At 42.7% G+C, this 24,864-nt stretch overlaps 1 protein-coding gene across 1 annotated transcript; it reads right to left on the bottom strand.

The window, feature by feature from the left end:
- Positions 1 to 365: 365 nt before the first annotated feature.
- LOC146969593 (transmembrane protein 151A) lies at positions 366 to 24,202 on the bottom strand. Its single transcript, XM_085759058.1, has 6 exons — positions 23,502 to 24,202; positions 11,753 to 12,091; positions 10,837 to 10,971; positions 10,542 to 10,681; positions 10,389 to 10,428; positions 366 to 8,541 (listed from the first exon to the last, which is right to left on the bottom strand). Exons 1-6 carry the CDS (start codon positions 23,568 to 23,570, stop codon positions 7,285 to 7,287), a joined length of 1,980 nt encoding a protein of 659 aa, XP_085615184.1. The 5' UTR covers positions 23,571 to 24,202; the 3' UTR covers positions 366 to 7,284.
- Between the last annotated feature and the right edge of the window lie 662 nt (positions 24,203 to 24,864).

Genomic DNA, 24,864 nt, shown 5'->3' on the forward strand with positions numbered 1-24,864 from the left:
AAAACAATAAAAAACAATGTTGGCAAAAAAATTATCCTGTCTTGTTCAGTAAATACCACATACTTCATCATGCTGTAACGCTGGCTTTCCGGCTATTATTCCCAGTCTCCAAATCCAGGCTGAGGTGACATCAATACAGCTGTTTGTTCAGTCTGTGGACACGTCCCTCTGGTGCTGCTGTCTAGGCTGTGTTGTCTAAAAACATTAACAAGCAAAGAGTTTCAGCAAAGATGCAGTGGTCTGATTTATCCTTCAAGAATATCTATTACAAGAACTGCAGTAATATGATGATACTCAAATATACCTTTTGCAGATTTAAAGGTAGCCTATTTGTGTCAAAAATCCCACAACACCAAACCCTGGTATACCAAGCAGATTGACTTTATTTGTATCTTCCAGGATAATTAATTGTCATCATCATTGCCAGGATCGCATCAGTTAACAATGTTATTGCCACCAGCTCCATTACCTTCACTGTCAAAGTATATAATTAGATTATCTCCAACAGGCCAGCGACAACAGCTATAATCTGGTGTGATATTGACAATCTTATTATCAGTTACATATTAATTAGCTTAAATACTGAGGACATTTTGCTTGACGGTGCTTGAACAGAAAGCCCATTCCCGGCTTTACACATCACTGTGTAAGACAATAATGCATTTATATGTGACATTATTGTTTTAACTCCATAGAGGCTGCATGTACATAACAACTACATTGTGGTAACAGTTCATTTGTTCGACAGCTCACAAGTAATCCAGCAGCATTAAATATTTAGCAGGAAAAGAAAAATGAACATCCTGAAAAGTCGTGAACATGATCGTCTCGGCTGAGAGAGCCACACCCAGTCGTGATGCTCAGCTACCAATCAGCTGACAGGAAATGTTGAAATGAAATGAAATATGTAATTAGAGTAGTTACTGCATGTCTTGTACTGATTTCATTGTGGACAAGTATAATCTGCCCCTGATCATAAAATTAGCCTTGACCCAGACACTGAGTACTGTATGTTTTACATTGAACTCATACACGATTGTATTGACACATTACAGTCATGTAGCACTGATTTTTACATACAATCATCATTAAGGTTTTATTTTCTATTATCTGTCGTGTCCACGTCAGGACAATAGGCCACTGCCTGGAGGTGGTGGGATATGCAACACACAGCTGCTCATTATTCCAGTGCAAAAACAAAAGGGTGCTGATACTGTATCACACAGACACAAGGCTCAGTACAGGTACAATACAGTTTTTGCACGATGGAGAAATTGCTATTACTCATTATAGAAAGAGCAGCGACCGAGTGTCTGTGGAGGAGAACAGACATTAATATCGGCTGCTATTTTCAGTGCTGAGGGAATAAATTCACATTAAAGTGTCTGAGGTCAGTCGTCAAAGGAATACCCTGAATTCTGTTTTTGATCTCTTTTACTTTATATAAATATATGTTAAGTATGGTCTGTGGAAAGTGCAATAGCCCGACGTCAACAACGTCAGTAACCGTGTGATTTTTTCTTTTGTCAACGGATCACAATTTTTTTTCTTTTTGATACCTGATAGTGTTTCTGAAAATGAAAACAGGAAATGCAGCTGGAATTCATGTGATTTCAAGTCAAACCAATTCTTGACATGTTTTGTTTTTCCTTTTTTTTTCTTTTTACAGTGTTGGACAATGACTACTTGACTCATCCCATGACCACAACAGAGACAGTAACGGTATTGACAACAATACGTCAGTCATAATTGCTTAGAGCATTTTATAAGACAGTCAAGTGATGATGTGGATAGAAAGGTGGAAAACAAGAGCAGACTTTTGTGACCACTACAAACAAAGAAACCGTCAGTGGGCTAACTTTGGGCACAAGAAAACACATGTGTATATTAGAGTGGCCGTTTTGAAATAGAAAACCAAACCACCTTCCCCTCTATCATTTTATTTGTGTCATATAGAGCAACACAACCAGACTATGAGTTATGCAGCAGAGATGGAGGCTCAGTCACAAAATGTGGGTAGCTTTTATCTTTATAACAGTGCTGTCATTTGAATGACTGAGGCTGCCATTGCTTGTGGTTATAAGTTCAGAAAGCTGCTGAGCAACATATACAAGTCCAGCCAGAAAGCAGAGATATGGGCATTAGTGCTTTTGCAACACATTCAGTCACAGTGAAAGGAAAATTATAAGATCAGTGGAGGCTTAGAGGATAAATGCACAATCACGTCACCTCTCTGTGCCAGCTGAAACTTTTTGCGTATGTTGCACTTTAGGCCACATATTGGCCAGGGACGTCGCAGCAGGTGCTTTTTATCAGCTGCCAAAGACAAAGCACCTGTGTGACATGACTGACTGTGTACAGGCGTGGAACATACTCAAGTGTGAACCGTTAGAGAGCAGGACGGCAGCTGTTTTTACCCTGTCTGATTCGCTGTTAGCTCAGCCTTTAAATACTGTGCCACACGTCTCGTGTTGTCACAATATGTTGGGCTTTGCTGCCACCTACTGGACAATAACCCGTTTTTTCCCTGGTACAACCAAACGTAGCGCAATGTACTAAACACACACTGGGGTGGATTTACACACGAGCAGCACCTCAGTCATTCAATCAATGTACAAAATGACATTATAACAGACAGAACTGGAGGTGTCTTTGTGTTTCGCTCTTGAGTAAATCCACCTTTTATCACCTCATGTAAATGTATGAACCAGTAGCGGATCACACTACTGTGTGGAGCTGAGCCAGCTGCTCACATCTATGTGCATGTATGTAAGCACAGGCATTTTCTCTGTGGTGTCTTTTTCTTTTCTTTTTTTTTTTTGCTTTGGCGTTAATGGTAATGTCTGTGTGAGAAAAGGAGCTTTGTTGACACAGGAATGCAGCATTCACTGAAATCCTGAGCAAAAAAGTTGGCAACATTGGACATGAAGGCAACAAAGCAGGATACCTCCATGCTTTCAGTGTTGGCATGTGTGTATGTGTGTAAGACGCTGCATGTGTGGGGCGATTATGGGTACTGGATTAATGTGACTCTAGTCTAAAATAAGCTGTTATAATGGCTGCTTTACCGCTGTGACTTAACATGCAAGCGCACAGTGGGGTCTTCAACTTCTAGGACCAGGAATCAGGAGGTGGTCTCAGACTTTTGGACCCCACCGTCTGTGTGTGTGGTTTTGTGTAAGACATCATGGGCGCAAAGTTCTCTTGGCACAACTGAAGCGGCTGAGGACACACTTTAGACACACTCTGAGATAATAAAACACCATATAAATATCCAATATCAACACATATGAATGAAATACATCTGTCTGCTTAAAAATAAATAAATAAACATACAAATATTACTTGCACGCAAGTACAACTGGGTCCAAGCACCCTTTGCAATTCAGAACCAGAGGCTTATTGACCCAAGCTCGGTGGGAGCCAAGAGCATAGTCCTTTTTCACAGAAATAAAAAAAATTAACAGATAAATAAAAAACAACAAAGACATGAGAAACTTCTGAAGCTTACAAAGGCATTTAGATTTCAGACATCACTTAAACAACCTGAAATAATGTCTACTCAAGTATGCAGATGATATAAAAGTAGCAAATTACAGACTGAATTGTATTTTCTTGTTTTTGTCACTTGTGGTGCCAAAGTATACAGATAGAAAGGTGAAAGCAGTCCAATTCCTAATTGCAGTTGAGTACTAGTGATTTTAAATTGAAGCGGTTAGCTCGACTACATGAACAGAAACACGTACTGAACAAAACCCTCCAAGCCAAATAACAAAATAACAAATCCAGTGTTTGGAAGTTAGTGAGAGCAACATGATCTTAATGAAATCTGATGAACACAGATGTGTGCTCGGTACTTTTTAGTGCTATCTTTCGTTAAGGGGCATGAATGGAGACAATTCTATCCACAAGAGACTGAGATGATGATTCAACAGCTGTAAAAATAATTGTCTCTTCGTCCAACATTTTGGCTTTCTGCCTTTTTCAGTGGCTGTTTTCTCTTTTCCGTCCTTTTTTCCACTGCTCCAGTCAAACACAAAACACACGTCCTCCGTCGCTGTTTATTTCCTCTGTCAGTTTTCATCCCTTAATTATTTCGTCCATTAGTTTTCTTGTGCCCAGTTCAGCTTGATGTCCCCCAAAGCTACCAAAGATCCATCAGCCAGAATCAGTGCATGTGAATGTGTGTCAGTGTGTGTGTGTGTGTGTGCATGTGTCCCATACACCAAACCAGGTCAGCACTCATGCTCTACTTTCTCTTTACAGAAAGTTTCATTGAGAGGACATTCCCTGCTGAATCCGGGCTGGATGCTTGTTGTGTATTCGTGTGCCTCTGTGTATGTGTGTGTGTGTGTGTGTTCATTAATATGTCCATTATCGCTATCATTCATAAAATTTAGGAAGCTTCATTTCGGCTCCATTTTCAGGAAAACTCCTCATGTCTCTCGGACTTGGTTCTTTCAGTGTGCTTTTCAGTATCATGTCCAAAGTGAGCAGATAGAGAACGAGGGAGACGCCCCCCTCCCCCAACATCCAACAATGTGAGCATTATGCACGGAAGAGTATGAAATGTTCATCTAACTGCTTCTTCCTAATGTAGCAGGTTTAGTGTGCTTTGTAAAGTAAACACACCAAAGCACTGATGGTTGTGTTGTCTGTGCCAGTCGTCTCTCCCTGGGCTGATTTTCATTGAAAACATACCATAACCCCCGTGGACCGCTGTCCCTGCCTTTATCTGGATATGTCAGAAATACCTAAATTTGTCTTGACTGAGCATGGGTCATTGCTTTTTGGCACTGCATTTTGCAATGGCAGCCATGTTTGCCACATATAGCTATTAGTAGCTCCTGCACAACAGCTATTATTAAGTCACATGCATCTCTATGCCAGCAAACGCTTACACATTTCGTGGTGAGGCGATGTTTTTAGAGAGCATTTTGTTTTTCTCTTGTTCTGCAGATGATCCTTCAAGAGGAGGAGGCAGCAGCATGGCACAGTCCGAGGCCTGGGCTTCGTTGATCATTTTTATCGTATTGTGAGTTTTATTTATACTGTAAATGTAAATGTCTACACTAAAACTAGCAATCAAAGGGCAGATTTCTACTTACTGTACTTATTATGAGAACGGCAGCTGAGCTCGATGGCTCAAGTTTTACTTCCCATGCAGTCCAATACGGTGGACATAAATGAGATAGAGAGGTTTTTTCATGCTTAAACACATCCTGTGTTATATAGTGTGTTGATATTGGAAGAGGGTTTTCTGGTTATTGTCATTTTTTTCCTTCATACCACACAGGCCTCTTTTTGGGTACAAATAATTAAAACTACAGCTACACAGGCATAACTGGTGGTAATTAGCACTTTGCTCTAATCACGTATGAAAGTCACACCCTCTATCAGCAGCCTGTCTGAAGTCGGTGTCTTTAAAAGGCCTGTTTTGCTCCTCTATGCACAGGGTAAAGCCACAGATCAGAGTCACCACTGAACTTGTTTAAATCTCCTTCTGTTTCTTTCAGAAATGTAGACATGATATGGTGATAGGTCAGACACTTTCAATGAGTGGGAAGTATTTGGTTTATAAAATCTAATGCAAGAGGAGAGAGCTCAGTCTAGAGGATGTGATATATGTGGAGTAAAGTGGAGATGAAATCTGAGCTCTGCAGCTCCAGTGGCAGAGAGCAGTTTTATCACATATCCACCACTTTAAAAAGAGGGAGGGATGAGCTGAAGGTGATGGAGGAAGAGAGGAGGGGAAGGTAACGACAGATGCGGTGAATTGGTTTTAGCTATGACTTTTCACACTTCACATATAGCACAACACGTGCTAATTGAAAAAAGGGTGCAACCCCTATAGAGGCCAAAGTAATAGATGTGTTACTGAGGAGTTCAGTTATCCAATCACAGTATAGAAGAGGGGATGAGATGGATGGAGGGGAGTGGGTAGGAGTGGGAGGAAAAAGGTAATTGGGAATGTTAAAACAGGAAGCAATCTCTCCTTTTTATGAATGCAGATGGTGAAGTGAGGAGTAAGATGGGATGAAGGAGACATGAAGGAAATCAATGTTTCTCCTCTTTCATTATCACTGTATCACTGTATCACTGTATGTAACGCCAGCTACTCAGGCATGTTGTGAGGTTGAAGTGTCTGAGGGAGCTCTTTGATAATGTTACTGAGGAAACTGTTTGAATGTTATTTAGATTTCCTGATTAGATTCAAAGTCAGAGTTGCTGCTCAGAGGGTGTTTTATCTCTGTTGGTTTTCTCCTCCTCTTGAGTTGATCTCTTTGATAATTCTGTTCTGTGTCTCTTTAATGGAACCGTACGAGTTTGCTGTCAAATGGAAAAGAAGGTCAAATGTAACCTGGTCTGTCAAGGTCAGTAAGTTTTGTATTCTACAGCTTCTCTTTCTCTATTATCTTCCTGCGTACTCTTCTCTCCTCCTTTGGTCTCTTTAGCTCTCCCTTTCCAACAGCCTGTCATGGTTTCTCTCCCCCTCCGTCTCTACAGTGCATTTTGTGATCTTCACCTCATCTGAAATGTTTTGTGTTTTTCAACATTTTATTTTTTAAACAGGCTGTATTTTTTCTTCGCCTCTATATATTTCGATCGATTTTAGCACAAACTGAACCTTCAGGCCAACAGCTCATTTCTGAAAAAATACCCACTACCACTCAGCTGGTTTGGAGTCTCTCCACTGCTCTCCAGTTGCTATCTTTAGACTTGTTACTCCTCCCACTCCTATTCTTGCATAGATATATCTGGAAATAGACAAGTTTTCAGTCTTTCTATCCTTCCCAAGTATCTGATCTGTCCCTGCCTCTATCACAGCATCTGTATGAAGAGAAGTGCACAACTGCAAGGATTTTCTTGCCGTTACTAATTTCCTCACATTCCATCAAATTCTGCACTTCTAGCTTTTATCTTCCTCTGGGCCAGGGTTTCCTGCCCTTTTTTTGCAGTATGCACCTCTCTGACAGTGCATTCCTGTTTCCCTCTCTCCATCTACTCCACTTTTTCCTGTCCTCCCTTGTTCCCCCTGTCCTTGGTCTTTCTGTCTATCACAGAGCTTTCCTTACCTTACATGCTTTGTTTTGACTGAATCCTAGTTGGTATTCTGTCAACCAACTCCTTCCTTTTACCCTCATTTGGTTCTCATTACATTCATTCTTCAGGTCTATCAAATCTCATTTTCCCTGGCTCCCCTCTGTGATCCGCTCCTCTCTCTCTGTTCACTACCTTCTTTCATCTCCCTCAGCTTCTTTACTGTGTTGATTCTTCTGTTGGTCACATGTCGTCTCCGGCATGGCAGCTCTCCTCTCCGTGTATAATGAGGACAGGGAAGAAGAACGCGTCCTGGTAGGACGGCGGACGATCCCTGTCACCCTCCCTCACCTCGCCTCCCCCTCCGCTGTCCTGCTCTGGTGTTTCATCCCCCTCTCTGCCTCCTCTTCCTCTGTCTTCCCTTCTCCTCACCTCCTCCTCCTGCTCCTCTTCCTCGTCGTCATCCCCTTCTCCTTCTAGCACTCCTCTGGTCTCCTCGTTGTCCTGTCTCGAACCTAAGCCGAGGAACCCTCCTCCTCCTCCTCCTCCTCCTCCTCCGCCTCCCCCGCCTCCTCCTCCTCCTCCCCCTCCGCCTCCACCTGCGTTTCCTCCTCCGTCTTCCCTGCTTCCTCCCAACCCTCCCCCCATGCTTCTTGAATGAAACAGGCTGTTCTGGCGTCCTCCTCCCAGTCTCCCGAGAGAGAATCCGCTCCGACTGAGCACCAGCCTCCCTCCCATGCCCCCGCCCCCCGGCCCAGCCGCCCTGATCCCTGCCACTGTTGCATTCAGGAGGGCCGTGGTTCCCATGGGGGCCCTGAGCCTGGACGGAAGACTGGAACTGGATGTTGTCCTCCGGCAACGGGGGCAGCTCTGGAGGAGGTAAGCCGAGTTGAAGACCACAGGCAGAGCCAGGGGAGGCGGGTTGGTCCCCTGGTTGGGGGTGATGCTCGGAGGCCCAGAGATAGGTGTGGAGACGGTGGGGTTTGTCCCCCCGCTTGTGTCCAAGTCCATGAGGAGGGCTTCAGAGTAGCTGGGGACCATCTGTTGGTTACAGCGGATGTGCCATTCCAATTCTGTCATGTCCACTGTGTTGACCCGGGAGATGGCTCTGTAGCTGGTCCCGTTCAGGCCGATTCCAATGCTTATGCCCCCCGGGTGGACTCCGTTCTCAGTCCCGCCTTCGGTCCCGTCTCCTCTTCCGCCTCCGCCCGGTCCTCCTCCGCCCACTCCTCCTCCGCCGCCGTCCTCGTCCTCGCCGAACAGCTTCTCCACGTGGTAGTGGACGTACGCCGTGCGATACTCTGACACCACGCGCAGCGGCCATGACAGCAGGCAGGCCGAGGCCAGCCAGAACACCCTGTGCCTGGAGAACCACGGCTGGTGGGTGGGGTCGGGGAACGCCAGGATGTGTTCACGGAAATCCACGTTCTTCAGGTGCATGCCCTCCCTGGCCTCCATGTAGTCGTCCAGGCCCTCGTTCTCCCCGAAGAAGCGCGCTCGCTTGGAAAAGAGGAGATGACACCTTACGTTAGCTGTGTAAGGACCAGCTCTGAAATAGCTGACAGGACCACCTGACAACAACTGGTCACAGTCAATTTAATTAAAAAAAAGAAACAATTTGGATGTTTGTTATGGACAAAACAGCTTTGTTGCTAAACCTATTCCCCCAACAGTCATTATCTAATCACGAATAAGTTGAACTAGGTCATGAAGCATTGGATTTCTCAGTGTGCATGTAGAGAGATGCTTCACATAATGAGTGCAGAGGACTGGTCTTTTTATGAACTCTCTGAAATCAAAAACAACACATTCAAAGTGGAAGGGCTGAATAAAACAATACCGCTGTCTCCTCTAAGGCTGGCTATCTAACTAAAAAAAGCAGGCACTTCAAGTCCAAAGATGTTGTTGGTTACAAGCAAAGTTAATGTGTTTTATTTCCTGATGCTGGCTTTAACAGCAATACTGTTGATACTGTGTCTTTATTTCACATGTTTTTCAAACTGATTATCAGATGGTGAGGGTACCCAGGACATGCACCTTTAGATTGTTTTTTTTAGCACAATATCATTTATTTTTATGATTAATTCTTTATTGTTATTTTCCATGTTAATATAGGCAAGTACAGAGAACAATGGCAACTGTATCTGCCCCAACCTTGGTATGCCCAAGGCAAGACCTTTTAGATTTCTACTTACTGTACTTATTATGAGAACGCCAGCTGAGCTTGATGGCTCAAGTTTTACTTCCCATGCAGTCTAATACAGTGGACATAAATGAGATAGAGAGTTTCATGCTTAAACACATTTTCGAACAATATCATGTATAAAATACAGACTGTTAGCATTAAAAGTAAATGATGATCTCTTTATATAAATGGGAACCAACTGTTTTAAAACAACTTGATCTCTCAGTTATCTTAGATTGTGTTTATGCATCTGTTGTATCAGCAGTGAATGTTGTTTGTTTTTGTTGTGTCATGTATAAATGTGTGTTTTTCATGTGTATATGTGAATGTATGTTTCTTATGTGTTGATGTGAATGTTTATGTTGTGTGTATGTTGGACCCCAGGAAGAATAGCCGATGCTGTGGCAGGTGCTAATGGGGATCCTAATAAAGAAAGAAAGAATAAGTACAGTTTCAGACTAGTGCACCAGTCACTTCTTCTAACTCCATCAAACATCTATTGGCTACAATACAATAAAATACAATACAGAGCTCCACCATTAGTTTTAACAAGGTCAGAGACACCCAGGTCTTAGCCTCCTTGCACTGGCTCTCAGTACGGTTCAGAAACTGATATTAAGATCTTACTGTTGACTTGCTATGTAGCTGACCTCGAAGTCTCATATGAGCCAGTACTTAGTCTGACATCCTTGGCCAGAGGTATTCTATCTGTTCCCGAGGCGTAGGTGAAACCCAGAGGTCACAGAGCGTTCGCAGCAGAGCCCTGGAGCTATGGAGCGAGCTGCCTGAGGATATCAGGTCGGCAGAATCAGTGACCTCTTTTAAATCTCCTCTCAAAACATAGCATAAGTGGAGAGGTTCCTTGATTTTACTACTACATACTCCCTGCTCTTTTTTCTGACAACTCTGCGACTGGTAATTGTATTAAGTTATTACTATATGGGAAATTGATTTTCTTTAAAATCTGCCTGTTTTGAAATTGTTGCCTGACATGAATGACTTTGTATCGTGGTCTATAAGTGCTTTATAAATAAATTAGAGCTGCCTTCTTATGCCATCACATTTTATAGGCAAGTAATCTGGTTGTTTAGATAAAATGAAAATAATGAATTGCATAAATAAAGGTAGAATCAAATATGTGATGTCTTTTTACACATATTACCTGGGTGAGGTAGGCAGCTTCAGCACGTGCACTGGAAAAGCTACAGAGAAGGGAAAAAAAATCAGTTACTTTGTTCAATCCTTCAAATAATATCAGTAATAAGAAGACAAACTCTGTCAACATGTATTCTGAGCAGTTGCGGCAGGTTCCAACCTGAAACACTTGGTGAAACGGAGGCGAACAGCAGGGTGCAGTTGCAGATCCAGCAGCTCCTTGGATACGTCTTTGACACCATAACGGGCGTAGTCAAACTCTGAACTGGAGGCATGAGTGTTCACACGCTCATGGTAGACCTGAGGGTGGAGGGAGGAGAAATCCAGATGTTCATGGCACTTTTTGTGACAGTTTTCATAATAATGACTGACGGTTGAACCATGTGGCTACGAATATAAAAGCTAAAGAGCGCAGGTGGTAGAGAGTATTAGTGTGTGTTGAGGATTCCCCTCACCTGTGTGGTTGTGTATGCATCTCCGTTGCGATATCTTGTCACCTGTCTGGTCCTCCTCACATAGTGGTAGCTGATGGCCTTCCACCAAATACAGGGTGTGGCCTGCTGAAGTCTCTGCACACGCTCATACACCTCCTGTGTCAAAGAAAGAGTTAATAATTAAGCAAATTAATTGCTAGATTTAAAATAATGAAAGAAAGTAGCAAACTTTGTACAACTGACTTTAATAACCGAAAACCATGTATTCCAAGTCAGTGAGTGTTTTGTAAAGATTTCTTCCCAAACAAAAACCTGAAGATGAACAATACGATCACAATATGAGCAGAAACAATTAAGTTCCTATTGTTTATGTCCACCATATTTAAATCTGTGCAATCTGGTACAAAACAGGCCCGGCCAAAGTTTGTTCATAGTGTAATGATTTGTTTTTCATTCTGGGCTGCCTTCACTCTGGGATTTGTGGCCCTGACAGTCAGGTCTGACATAAAACCTGTTTAGTTATTGCCAGTGGTAAACCAACTGTGAACACTGTTCTTTAGAAGCAATGTGTTCGTGGAATTGCTGATGACAGACAGAGTAGAGCAGAGTGATATCCTGAGGTCAGCTTATTTCATGAAATCTGCATGATAATTACGGTAACACTGTTTAAGATTCTAATTACCCTGCATTTTCTCTGAACAGCAACGGTCTGTGTAGACATTTAGACACCATTTTACTTAGATATCCTGTTTCTTTTTACATCTTTGCTGACACTATACTGAACAAGATAGAATGAGTAAACAGATAGTGTCTGACTCAAGGTCATAGACTTATTGCTACGCTGCTTTTGAAACGGTGGACTCAGTGTTTTTCAAAGCTGTTACAACACCTTGCTAAATGTGCTACATTCAGTGCTAAAACGGGTTTTGACAGATACCTGAAATTCAGCATGGGCCAACATCGCTGTCTTGGAGAAGCAGTGCCAACACTCTACCAGGTACACCACATAAAGCATGGCCAGGAAGGCCAGGGGGATGTAGACGTAGCCGCTAGAGCACGGACTCTCCAGGTGGAGGATGTCGTTGTAGTAGGCAGCCGAGGTGGCGTCGTCATCTGAGCCCAGAGGGATGGAGGAGGAGCCCAGGACGGGGACCCGACAGAGAGCGCACCAGGCCAGGGTTGCGAAGCAGCCGTACATTAGGAGGGTCAGGAGGAGGCACTTCCAGTGGGACTCCCGACACAGGGAGGAGGCCAGAGACTGTTGAACTGGCCGTTGCTACGGGGACACAGAGAGGAGACAGATTAGATGCTGAGATAGTGCTGACTGCTCACCGACGAGGGCACTGGATCAGAAGTTTGTGGTTGGTATTTTCCTGCATCAAAAAGAAATACAAATTCTAAAATATTAAAGCAGAAGTAAGCGATCCGCTTGTTTTGGCTAACTTCTTGTCAGTCGATAGAGTTAGCAGTCCCTGCCCTCATCATGGATCTATTGGTCCTCGTCCCTAGGTCACCACATTCACGCGCATCCCTTGGCTGCACACACAGAGAGGACCACCCCTTTATGCCGTTCTCTCTCCTCATTGGATAAAGGTTGTAGGATACAAGGAAAGTTTTCTCCTCGGCTTACAGCAGAGCAGAGTGACTGACAGACCTGTGTTTCAGACCAAACACTCTATGTAAGTGATTGCTGTCGGAAGATATAACTATTTAAGACTTATATTAACACAAACATTCCACTTACTTCTGCTTTAAAGTCTCCCTAAAGAGGCATATTAAAATTTGTAAAAATGCTCTGCTATGACTATTTTTTGATCAAAATTGCTTTCCCACAAAAAAGTTGTTTAAAATAACTCTCAAAGAGGCTAAAAACACGTCTACTATTTCTCCCTCATTGAAAAATCCAGGTTCTATGAATATTCATGAGTATGCAAATGCATCATGACTTGCACCAGCCCGGGCAGGTGAGATGGAGGGGCGATGTCAAAACATGAGGTTTGCACTGAGATTCGAACCCTGGTCTCCTACCTTCAGGCCGGCAATTTCGCCTCTCAACCAATAATACTGTTACTGAACATCTAGCTGTATAAGTAGACATGAAGTGTCATCACAGTGAACAACAAATGCGAAGCGATGCAAAACAAACAAACAATGGGATTAGTTGCTAGGGATTCTGACGTTTTAATCCTGACTGGGTGCTGAAAAACTGAATCCAACTTTTTCAGACTCTGGCTTTGAAACTGCATTTTCAAATGTAAAATGCTCAGTTGTGAAACTTTGTAATCTTGGGTGGAGTGGAGACCACTTTAACAGGAATCCTGCAATACACACCAGGAAACATGGACACAGGTGTTAATTTATCATCTAACACCATGTTGTTTATGCCACAATTACAGGTAACCGTGTCAGAACTGTTCACATCGGCCTCTGAAATGTAAACCCAAGTCTGTGTTATTAAGAATTCCCAGCAGCGTTCTATGTTTTATATGTTATGTGTTTTATGTGGGAGTGAGAGTAAACTAAATGTCCTTCCCCCTCATGTTATTTTTACATGTTGTGGCAATGACAATAAAGCATTCTTGAAACCTTGAGCTACAACATACTGCATCTCATTGGGCTACAAGAAATAACAAACCGTTAGAGGTAAAACGGCTGCCAAACCACTATTGCTTGCAGTTACATTTAAATAAAATCCAGTAGTAACATAAATCTAATCCACTCAGCTCAGTTAAAAGGATTTATACACCGTTTAGATGCTTAATACAGCAGAGGCGGATATTGTATGATATTTTAATGAAAGCGAACAGTGGGTGTGAGACTCTTTGGATAACAGGAAAACTGGAATCAGGTTGTTTACTTCACCGTCTGCCACCATGTGAATGGAGCAGAACTAAAAATGTAATTAAGTTGCATTATGTGTACACTGTGATTTTTCTCTTCTCTCCTGCACCTGTCACAGGCTACAGTCGACTTTAGAGACATCCTAATAGTGCTGTATGCAAGCTTCCATTCACTTATTTGGCAGATGCTTTTATCCAAAACTAGTCTTTTTTTCACATGGTAACACGTGTGACAAGCTGTTTTAACGCTGCACATAAAACATTAGCCATAAATTTAGTGACAGCAGTTTGAGCTGAGCCAGATAATTTGACTAATTTCCACGTTCTGATGTTGACAGTCAGGACTATAATAAATAATAAAGTCTGCTTCACAAAGTTAATATTTAATCTTGTCTGACATATGAAAATGTGCACAGCTACGGTCGGAATAGCAAATATCCGTCAAGATAGCAACAGATTTTATGTACCTGGTGACGACCTGGTGAGGTTTTAATAATCATATAATCACTATCTTCCCGTTAGGGACAGGGAGTCATATTTCAGAGCCGGTGTGTAAACTGAGGTCTTGACCGAAGGAATGCATTACAGAACACCGCCTCATACCCATCATCAACCAGCATATGATAAGTGATGCACATTAGACACACACACACACACACACTCTCTCTAAGTGCACACTTTGACACAGGCCCGGTTGCATTTTGAAGACATCATATTACAATGCACTCAAATGCACACACACTCACTCACACACACACACACAGTATGCATTAGATCCACAAACACAGGCGGTCTAATGTGCCCCCTCTCCTCTCTCTCTTGCCGTGGCTCTCTATCCGTGCACGCAGCAGCACGCACGGCCTCGCCATTGTAATGCAGCCAGCGGAGAGTATGTGAATAATTTAGATGAGAACGATGCTTCTAGACTGTTCTCTGGCTAACTGACTCCACTCCGACATCAGCACTGTGTCACTGCTGCTGCAATTTATGTGTGTGAATGAGGGAGGGAGGGGAGGGAGGGAGAGGGAGGGAAGGGGAGGGTAGTTGTTCCAAAAGAGAAAAGCTTGTGCATTATGCATGTCGTAGGTACGTGCGCGTCGGAGAGACAAAGATGGGAGGGAAACACAGTTGGCACACACACCTGTGCTGATTCACGTGGGATCACATGTGTGTTGATGTTTACTTGTGTGTGTGCCTGCGTGTTGTGTAGAAGAGCGACAAAGCAGATGACACACGAAATAAAGGATGACACCAGTGTCCTCTCCTCTCAGCCAAGTGTGTGTCTGTGCTGTCAGCACATCACTCCCCTGCACCTCTCACACACACACACACACACACACACACGCCCCTTCATCACTGCCTCCCTCTCTTCCTCGCTCGCTGGCTCACACACACTCTTCATCTCCTTCGTCGTCTCCATGTCCAGCACAATGCTGCCACAATTTGCTATCCGCTGCAGCGCACGCACACACACACACACACACACAGTGGCTTTCTTTTTTTTTTTTTTTTTACTACTGTACGTCAAGGGCAAGTAGTGAAAGGCAAAGTGAAGGGTGCCCACACTCCACTGGTCTCTGTAAATCTCTCTACAAAAGCTGGAGTGCTTAAAACCAAGACAGGACAATGATCAGCAGCATCAGTTCAACATCATGTTTTCACTTCCTGTCTGCCTCTCTCTCTCTCTCCACACGCTCCGTCCTTTACTGAGAATCTGTTTTCTCCTCTTCCCCGAATCTTGTCTCCCACCTCTGAAGCATTTACTCTCCCATCCCATCCCAACCTCAGCCTCTCCTCCACTTCCACCTCACCCCCACGTCTCCTCTGTTACATCCTCTCTGAAAGTCTGTCTCTAAGTGGATTGATTGGGCTAAAAGTGTAGAGAGAGAGAGAGAGAGAGAGAGAGAGAGAGAGAGAGGGGGAGAGATAGGATGAAGAGCGTGAGTGAGACAGAGAAACGGTCATGAACTTTTCATGAATGTAGAAGTATGAAAGGAAGCAAAATGAGAGGGAGAGAGACGAAAGAGAAGGCAGCAGTGACAGACTGCACCTCTCTCCAGGGAAGTCCGCTGCCAAAATCCATCCCTCCTGTCCTTCTCTTGCCCTACGTGCCTCGCTGTCTCTCTCATTTCATTTTGCTGGCTCCGACTCCGTCCTGCCCTTTCCCTCGTCCCTTCTGCAGATTAAAGCTGCCAAAAGAAGAGAATATTCTAGCAATAAGAAGAAAAGACAGGAGCGTTGCGTGGATCTTGGATGACATTTTCATCAAGGCTCTCTGCAGCCGGTGTGTCCAGTGAGGAGGAACTCCTCCCCAAGACAGATTTACCTGTATGCACTTGTGCAGATCAGTATGTCGGTATGAGCAGTTCTCCTCCCTACGGGCAAAGACTAGACTTCTAGAAAAAAAAAAAAAAAGAGCCTGGAGATGCTCCAGCTCCATTCACATTTAACCACGGCCTGACAGCATCTCCTGTTGCAGAACTCTGTCATGAGTCATGACCCTGGTTGTGTGTGAGCTGCCTCGGCTCGTGTGTCGGACAGGAACAGATCAAAGGGAAATCTCAGCCTCCTTGAGATTATAAGAAGAAATCTATATGGCCTCGTCTGCAGGGTGTTGACTTTCATTTCCTCCTGCTGAAAGTTTGGACCACCCTCTCTGAGCAGCGCTGACACAGGGCAGGTCTTATGTACATGACACATCTGACAAATTCTGCCTCATTATTGACTTCAATGCAGCACCTAAACAAATCCTGATCTAACACTGGGCTGACAGTCCAGATACTTTGATATACTGTCTGTACATTCTTTATATATTCCTTAGCATCCAGCGTGGCTCCAGACAGCTGTCTGAAGAGTCAACATGAAGCCTTGACTCCAGGCTGTTTCATCAACATGAATCATTGTTTTTGAAACACTTCAGAGCTCTGCTTGGATTTTGGTCATGTACACGCTGCACTCATCTGTACCACAGACACTACTACAGATAGATAGATAGATAGATAGATAGATAGATAGATAGATAGATAGATAGATAGATAGATAGATAGATAGATAGATAGATAGATAGATAGATAGATAGATAGATAGATAGATAGATAGATAGATAGATAGATAGATAGATAGATAGATAGATAGATAGATAGATAGATAGATAGATAGATAGATAGATAGATAGATAGATAGATAGATAGATAGATAGATAGATAGATAGATAGATAGTACTTTATTGATCCCTTTGGAGGTTACCCTCAGGGAAATTGAGGTTCCAGCAGCAGCACAGCACCGATCATACATAAAAAAGAAAAAAAAAAAAGACGGGGGGTTTATTATAAATTGGCTTTGCTTTAGCATCATTCGTCTGTTATCTGGTCTGTTATGCCACAGTTCCTCCACTTACCTGTATTTACAGGCTCTATACATATGTACATGAGTGACACTCTAATCTCCTCACTATTGCATGTACACTCACAATCATCTTGCTACAGTATGGTTATATTTGCTCTACAGTACCACATGGCCTAGTGTATAATGAAAAAGAAAATAAGTGTGTTTGATAAACATCATTGTATCTAGGAGCTTAAATTATTTACAACTGAACATTTAAAAGCTTTGATCTAAGATGCTACTGAGGGTTAAAGGAGGGGAATGAAAGAAGGGGGAAAAGGAAGGATAAAGGCTATTAGACGCAAAAACAGATACTCTCCTGACTTTATTCTATTATATCAGATTTGGTCTGACTTTACAGCCTTAATGTACTCAGTCTATTCAATCCAAATCCAGAAAAAACATGCTTTTGGACTTGGGGGGCTTTACATAACATATATTTATATTATGTCTAATGTATTAGTTTTGACGAGCCACCTGATCGATATTAGTCGAGTTGCTATTTTTTTATTTACATCTCATTTTGTTAATCAGTTGTTGATAAACCTTGTTTCAATTTTGTTCTTGCAGAGTATGCTGTAAAAGTAAACTAACATTAGCATTAACTGTGGTGTTGCTGTAAGCAGAGAAGGCCGGGACCACCACCAGGAGTAGCATTCATATCTGAGTTCATCTTTGCATTTACTTCACCAAAGTTAAGGTCATAATTTTGTTAGACAGGTTGATTATCAGGTGCATGATCCCATTTTAAATTTTAAAGGGACAACGAGGAGTTTCGGAAAGCGAAGCGATTTGCCAAAAATGTTTTCATTAATCAAGAAGGAAAGTCGGAGGTTAACAGTCGATCAGATACCGTCATAGTTCCGACCATAAACGATGCCAACTAGCGATCCGGTGGCGTTATTCCCATGACCCGCCGGGCAGCGTCCAGGAAAACTAGGAAATGCTGGGCGAGTCGACCACTAAATAATAATATCAAAATAATCATAAAGACAGATCAATATATCTATCAAAAATGGACCCATTAACAAGTATGGGTAATGTATTCATCCACATTAATATGAGACTCTTTTATAACCAAAAGCAAACTCCTCGGTGTCTCTTTAATGTCCTTGAATTTTCTGTACTATCAACCTTGTAACTTGAGAGTAGCCTGTATCTTTCTAGAAGGATCATCAGTTTTTGGAGTCACGGCGTAGGCTGTGAAAGATACAGCAATATGTCATCAGCCAATTTCTGTTCCCCTGATAACAAGTCTATCCCCTTCATATCAACATGCTGCCGGCTCTATCAGCTCCGGGTGTTGTGTGGACAGGGAGAAGAGGAGTCGTGAGGCCCGGCAGCCTTGTCTGCTTCCTGGATCTCTGATGAATGAATTTGACAAACTGCCATTCGTTATTATCTTTGCAGCTGGTCATATTGTGATTTAAATGTTTCCACGGTTGAGGGATTAAAATCTCATTTTGCTTTCATTTTGTATAAGAACGAGCACGTGACTGAATCTACTACCTTTTCAGCTTCTACTGCAATAGCTGATTATGTCCTCTTGTGTCTAATGGGCAGGGCTCTCCTGTCTTATCTCATCATGTTTCATGTTTAATTGTTTGTTGAGACAACCATAGTTTTAATAGAACAGTACGGTTCACTGTTGAAGGTTTTGTATTTGGTTACATTCTGTTTTGAATGAATGAATCAATGTATGATGCATGAGTAAAGTAAACTTCATGAGTAGCAAAGATTTGTGGGACACAGATTCAATCTTCAGAATAACTAACTGATGATTCTTATTAAGATGAAGGCTTCTTCTAATATATCTGGACCTATAATATTTCACTCTCCCTCCCATCCTTTCTAAACATGTACACTCCCTAGTTGATTGAAAATTACATTTGGAAGACTCTACATTAGTGCTCAGGGCTGGGACTTTTTTTTTCTTACAAATCCCTCCTTGTAATAATGGCTCTTGTAGAGAACGTGTATTTTTCTCTCCTCTGTGTCTGTGCTCACACTGATTCAGCTGGTTAGGTGTGACTGGAGCAGCTATAATTAGCAATCCTAGCATGTGGGTGGCAAATGAAGTGAGGACGCGGGGAAAGGAAAATGTGCTGTTGATGCCTGCAGTACACTGTTAAAAACGATGTGTCATTTCAACACAATTGGAGTCATTCAGGATGTCACGTTTCTATTACCCTCTGGAACAACAAATTAATCGTTAGCACTTGATGAGTAGGGGAAATAAAATGTATCATCATGTGCTCACACTGGTTAAAAAAACACACACATCATTTCTCTATTACAAATCATTTGTTCAGTGGGGAATGACTGATAAGTTTCAGAGAGTACGGTCATCTGTTAATAAATGAGATAGCACTGAAAGCAGCAGCTATGTATCAGCTTGAACTGATATCATTAATATCAATTACAATACTGTGAGTACTAATGGTGACAAATCAATCACAATCACAGACACTTCACAGCATTGTCTAGAAGACTGACCATGTGTATCATCAGTATTTTCCAAAAATTGATGTATTGCCAATACGCAAAAACAGAAGTCTGTTGAGCCACTATCTGTCCCTCACATATCTCATGACAAAAACAATACAGAATAGAAAAAAGTTGTAGGATTATGAGTTAAATTTGATAAGGATGAGAAAATGCATATTCATATCACATGCTAATTTCAGAGAAGGATCCATTGAACTCTGAGACGTCAATGCAATCTGCAGCTTTAGTAGAGGCAGGTGGAAAAGAAGTTTGAATTAAACTTAATGAAAGCCTGTGTAGTGTGTGACGACCTCCAGGTGTCGTCACACTAAGTATCAGCTGTCGTAAAATATCTGCTGTCCAATTAAACCTCTGTAGGATAACTTTTATGAAGTTATTTGAGTTGCACTTTAGATTGAACATAAAAAAAGACAGACAGCAGGTGCAGACCTGGTTAGTATTTTAGGTTTGGAAAATGGCGTGCAGGGCATGTTCTCCACAGGAAAAGCAGAGTTTCCCACAGCACACTGGCTGTTTTATTCTATGGCTTCTTCTTTTCAGTGACTGCGTTCTTATTTATCTTATGAAACAAATTCTCTCAGTCCCATGATGTTAGCCAGGCTGCTGTTGTGTACTGTTTTCCATTCTTATTGCAGCCTACATCTTTCTAGCCCTTACCCTTCAAAGCTGTCAACGTTGACTTTTGTGTGTGTGTGTTTGTGTGCTGCAGATGCGCTAAATGATGCAATTTATAAATCGATCAAAGTCATATTTTGATCAACATTATGTTTCAAATTAATTATTTCACTCATAAACCGTGTAATAAGCTGGATAATGTAGGGATGGTTGGTTGTTATGAAGAAATAAAACCGGGGTTTATTTCTCCATAACAACCTCTGCACTCTACATTAGCTATCCCTTACATAACAAAGGTTTGATCCATAAAAATTTAACGTGATCGATAAAATTCTTAATGATCGATCATCGATTAATCATGCCCATCCCTATTACATGGCCTCGCGCACAAATCCAGTAGAAAATCACAATTATGTTTTTCCACTTCTGTGAGTCCATCTGAGCCTGATGTAGATGTGTGCTTCAAGATTTTGTGTTGTATGTTGCTGTTATATTTGTCCTTCTGAGTTTCACTTTTGACTGTCATTCTCATCTTCGAAGGATAGGCAATACTGTTTTTCTTACTGTCCACAAATCCAGTTAAAAAGTCCAAACTGACCATGTTTATTCATTCTCTCAATACTTCCTGACTTCCAGATCCTGCCTGTAGCACAAGGCCATTTCTTCCCTCATGAAGATGTTCATCTTTAAGGGATAGTTTAACATTTTGGCAAAGTGGCCCATTGTTTTCGAGGCAAATGCAGAGACTGTTTGTTTGCTGAAAAACTGCCCCTGACGGTAACGCGCATCAGCAGTTTTGCATGAATTTACCTCAAAAACATAGCGTGGTGAATGTGCAGGTCACAACTTGTCCATGAGAGCGTTTTGGAGTTGTTGAATTGTGTATTTGATGAGTTTGATGAGAGAAACCAAGATTACCCTCTGTGGTGTAAATCTCTGAGCAGCTCATGGCTCTGCTCCGCCGTTCTAAAAATAGCTTGCACTGACAATTAAAGGTAACAAACCTACTTCTAAGACTATAGGGATTATGGCAATGGGCCAATTTGCCAAAATGTTGTACTATCCCTTTAAGAGCAGGTCACAATCATGTAAAACATGAATGACAGCAGCTTTAACCTTTAAATGAGAGGTTTTCATGCTACAGAACAACACAACATTTCTGTCCAAGTTGCATCAAATACATGTGTTCCTTCTTATCTTCGTCCAGGTCTTTCTTTGATAATAATTGCTTGGTTTAATGCAACAAATTTCCTTGCTAATGGAAAATATGGCAGGACCATTGTCAGGTTAAATTAAACTGCATGGAGATATGCAAGGGTCCTGCTTCATCATCTGTAATGATGTCTGTGCGAGTGTACGTGCATACCCATGTGAGGTAAAGCGTAAATAAAGTTAAGAAAAATGAGTGTGCATCATGTGCTTGAGAAAGAGAGTCACATAGGGAGAGATGGGAGGATGATGCTGTCCAGTGCTTGACAAGCAAATATAAAACAGGAAGGAGATCAGGAGGGGAAGATAGGAGAGTAATGGACGCAGAGAACACATGCAGACTGAATTCATTGCATTACATTGCACTGTCTGCACTGTAGGCACAGGGATAAAGACAGGAGAGTGGCAGAATGAAGTGAAAGCCATCATTTAACAGGCTTACTGACTCCACATATTACATGCCTGAGGCTTTAAATTTCAACCAGAGAAGTACCCAAGTCTTCATTAGACTAGTCTATAAGTAAGCTGGACGTCATTTCCAGCTAATTAAAGGTTAAATGATTAGTCAAACAATGAATGACTGCCAAAATGAAATGTCTGTTTCAGCTTTTAAGAAATTACAATGATACATTTTCAATATTTTCTGACATTCCACACTCAAATTCATTAACTTACAATAAAAAAAAATCATACAGGAGTAGCAGGATAGCCCTGAAGCTCACATTTTAAAGATGTGACTACGACCCAGGCCTGTAGAGCAAGTATCCAGTGCTGTCTCATCTGACCAGTAAGCGTGACACCAACATATGGCCACCATTACATCTGTCATGAGTCACGACACAGCCAACTTTGCTGCTCAACTCCATGCAGCGACATGCCCACTGCTCTCTGTGAATAATCTGTACTGCCAGCCTATGTCACAAGACTTAAGAAGTAAACTCCACTGTTAATTTCCTCCCCTTTGCAGTAAACAGCCACCTCCTTATTTTCCACTACATCACACGCACGTCTTGCTATTCCTTTGAGGGAACAGATCACGATCATCACAGCAAAGTTACAACTGACTTGTCAAAACTTGGTTTAGATAAATCATGCTGCTGGCCAAAGTAGGAGCAGAAGTAGTAGAGGAGGCAGTGAACTGTTTAGGACAGAAAGGTTACCCTGTGTGTGTGTGTGTGTGTGTGTGTGTGTGTGTGTGTGTGTGTGTGTGGTGGGGCAGTAGGGTAGTGTACTGAAAACTGTATTCCTATTTAAGGCTCAGTACTTTATCTTGGCGTGACATACAATTTCCCCATGTTCCCTGTGTAAAGTCTTATATTATGATGGTTAGGGAGCAGGAGTTCTTTATGGGGGATAGCTGACACTAAATGTGCTGTTGGGGATACACACATACATGTACTGTACAAGGACTGTGATAAATACTGAGGTTGGTGTTTTAAAATGGAAAATATACAGCAGAATAAAAGACACTGCTGGTTACAGCCTCCTGTCATACTGTTCATGGCGAGTCCCTGTAAACCACATGGTGGAAATAAACAAGCACACTGGTTGGGGGTGTTATTCAGTGCACGATTCACATGTTTCAGCGTAATTTTGGCAGAAAGGTGGGTGTGTGGCTTAACTGTGATGTCACCCTGTAGTGTATTTCAGCGGTGACAGCTGGCAGATGGTCATACTCTACTACCGACGAAACCATCTCTCCCAAGAGTAACACATCATACAGCGTTGCCAGGCATACCACATCAATACTGTGGCATCATTTCTAGCTGGACCTTCAGAGTTCCCTCCCCTCTCTGTTTACCTAAACCACAGCTGAATCTCCATTCATATTAAAGCCAAGGTCCTGTCCGGTGTCCTTGCACCGAAAACACAGCATGAAGGACTTTGGAGCAAAAAACGTGACATCCTCACGTTCACAACAGCTTTCGTCAATGAAAGACCAAAAGTCAACATATAGTGGTGGTTGTTTAGTAAATGACGAACAGCTATGACATTAAAACTAAAAGGTGCTTCTTGAGAGGGGCAAAAACATGCGCAACTTTACACTAAGTGGGTTATCTTCAGCCGCGCATTAACAACCACGTACGCGTGATGTGAAACGGGGGGAAAATGATACATGTCCTTCCTTACCTGTTCTCGTCCTGACCCTTCCTCCAAAATGGGCTCTTCTGCGGTGGCCGTCTCCTCCTCCGTCTGCATTTTCCCTCTTGCCACTCCTTCCCTCCTCTGAATCAGGCAGCTCCCACCCCGGTACCGTCCGAAGGCAGGGACCTCCCCGGCGGAGCAGCGAGCTCGGTCACCCCATCCGCCGCAAGTCGGTATCCGATTTCACGATGGCGGGGCCTGCGGCAAATAAGCATCATCTACTCCGGATTTAGCGGTGCTCCCCCCCGGCCTCTTCACGGTCTGTCCACCTGCTCCACCGCTCAGTGCTCCTCTTCTACCAGCTCCATGCCCGCTTAAAGCTAAAAAAAAAAAATGTGACTAAGCACCAAAGTCAAAGCCCCGTCGCCCTCCCTGCTTCTGCCTGGACCGTTTTCGCTGCCGCTGTTTTGCCTCTCGTGATGCTGGAGCCACGAGCGTGCGTATGTGCACGTGTGCGCGCGTGACCGACAGCGCAGGGGGAACCAACCACGGCCAAGGATTTCACCAGCAGCGGCTCCACGGATGATTAAGATGCTTATTAGGCTTTAGCGCGCAACGCGGCGGATAAACACAAGGAGTCCAAATACGGAAATGACAGCAGCTCTGGGCGCCATTATTTAGCTTTTTTGGCCACAGTTGCACCTTGCGTCGGGTCCCCGTTGACGTCATATACCAACATCCCCACCCCCATCTATTCACCTGAGCACATGCACAGGCGCGAGACTCCCCTGTAGAGAGACAGGCATACACAGTCAGAGGCAAGCATCCAGATCCTGCCAAAAAATGGCCACTGCTAGTATCAAGATGCTTTAAGAAACATACACACACAACAAGAAATATGTCACGAGAAGGCCTGGAAATCATGCTGCAAGTATTTATGTGTATTAATGAAGATTTTTATTTCAAAGAAAATGTAAAAATCCATTAAAATATTTCATTTTTGTGGAGTAAATAGAGGCATAAGGTACAACTATAATGGTATAAAGACTTGAATAAGGTGGAATGTGAGGAGGTGACAGGATGGTTTTGTGTTTTCCTCATCGACTACCGGTGCCATTAGGATGTCCTGAAATAAATAAAAATAGTCTCAGTAATGCTGATACCATTTTGACTCGGATGTGAGATTTTTGTATTTTTTTTGGTTGAAGACACCAACCTGTTTTTGCTGCAGGACTGGTCCGTGGAGGATTGGGTCATCTGCGTCTCACACTCACTCCCTGGCTCACAGGTAAGCCCTTCTTTTTGTGTGCACTGGCGTTGTCCTTGAGCCAAATGTCATATGACCTCTCAGGAAGGATGGGTGAAATGATTTAAGGATCAATATCACCGTGTGTTTTCTTAAAACAGA

This window comes from Trachurus japonicus, chromosome 18, assembly GCF_045865225.1.
Source record: "Trachurus japonicus isolate A0001 chromosome 18, Traja_1.0".
Classification (NCBI taxonomy): domain Eukaryota; kingdom Metazoa; phylum Chordata; class Actinopteri; order Carangiformes; family Carangidae; genus Trachurus; species Trachurus japonicus.

Bases quoted from the DNA above. Each gene is read 5' to 3' on its own strand.
- LOC146969593 (XM_085759058.1), bottom strand. From the start codon at position 23,570: ATGCAGACGGAGGAGGAGACGGCCACCGCAGAAGAGCCCATTTTGGAG. The intron at 12,092-23,501 runs GTAAGGAAGGAC...GTGTCCCCGTAG, and splicing joins AAGGGTCAGGACGAGAACAG to CAACGGCCAGTTCAACAGTC. The intron at 10,429-10,541 runs GTTGGAACCTGC...CCTTCTCTGTAG, and splicing joins CGTTTCACCAAGTGTTTCAG to CTTTTCCAGTGCACGTGCTG.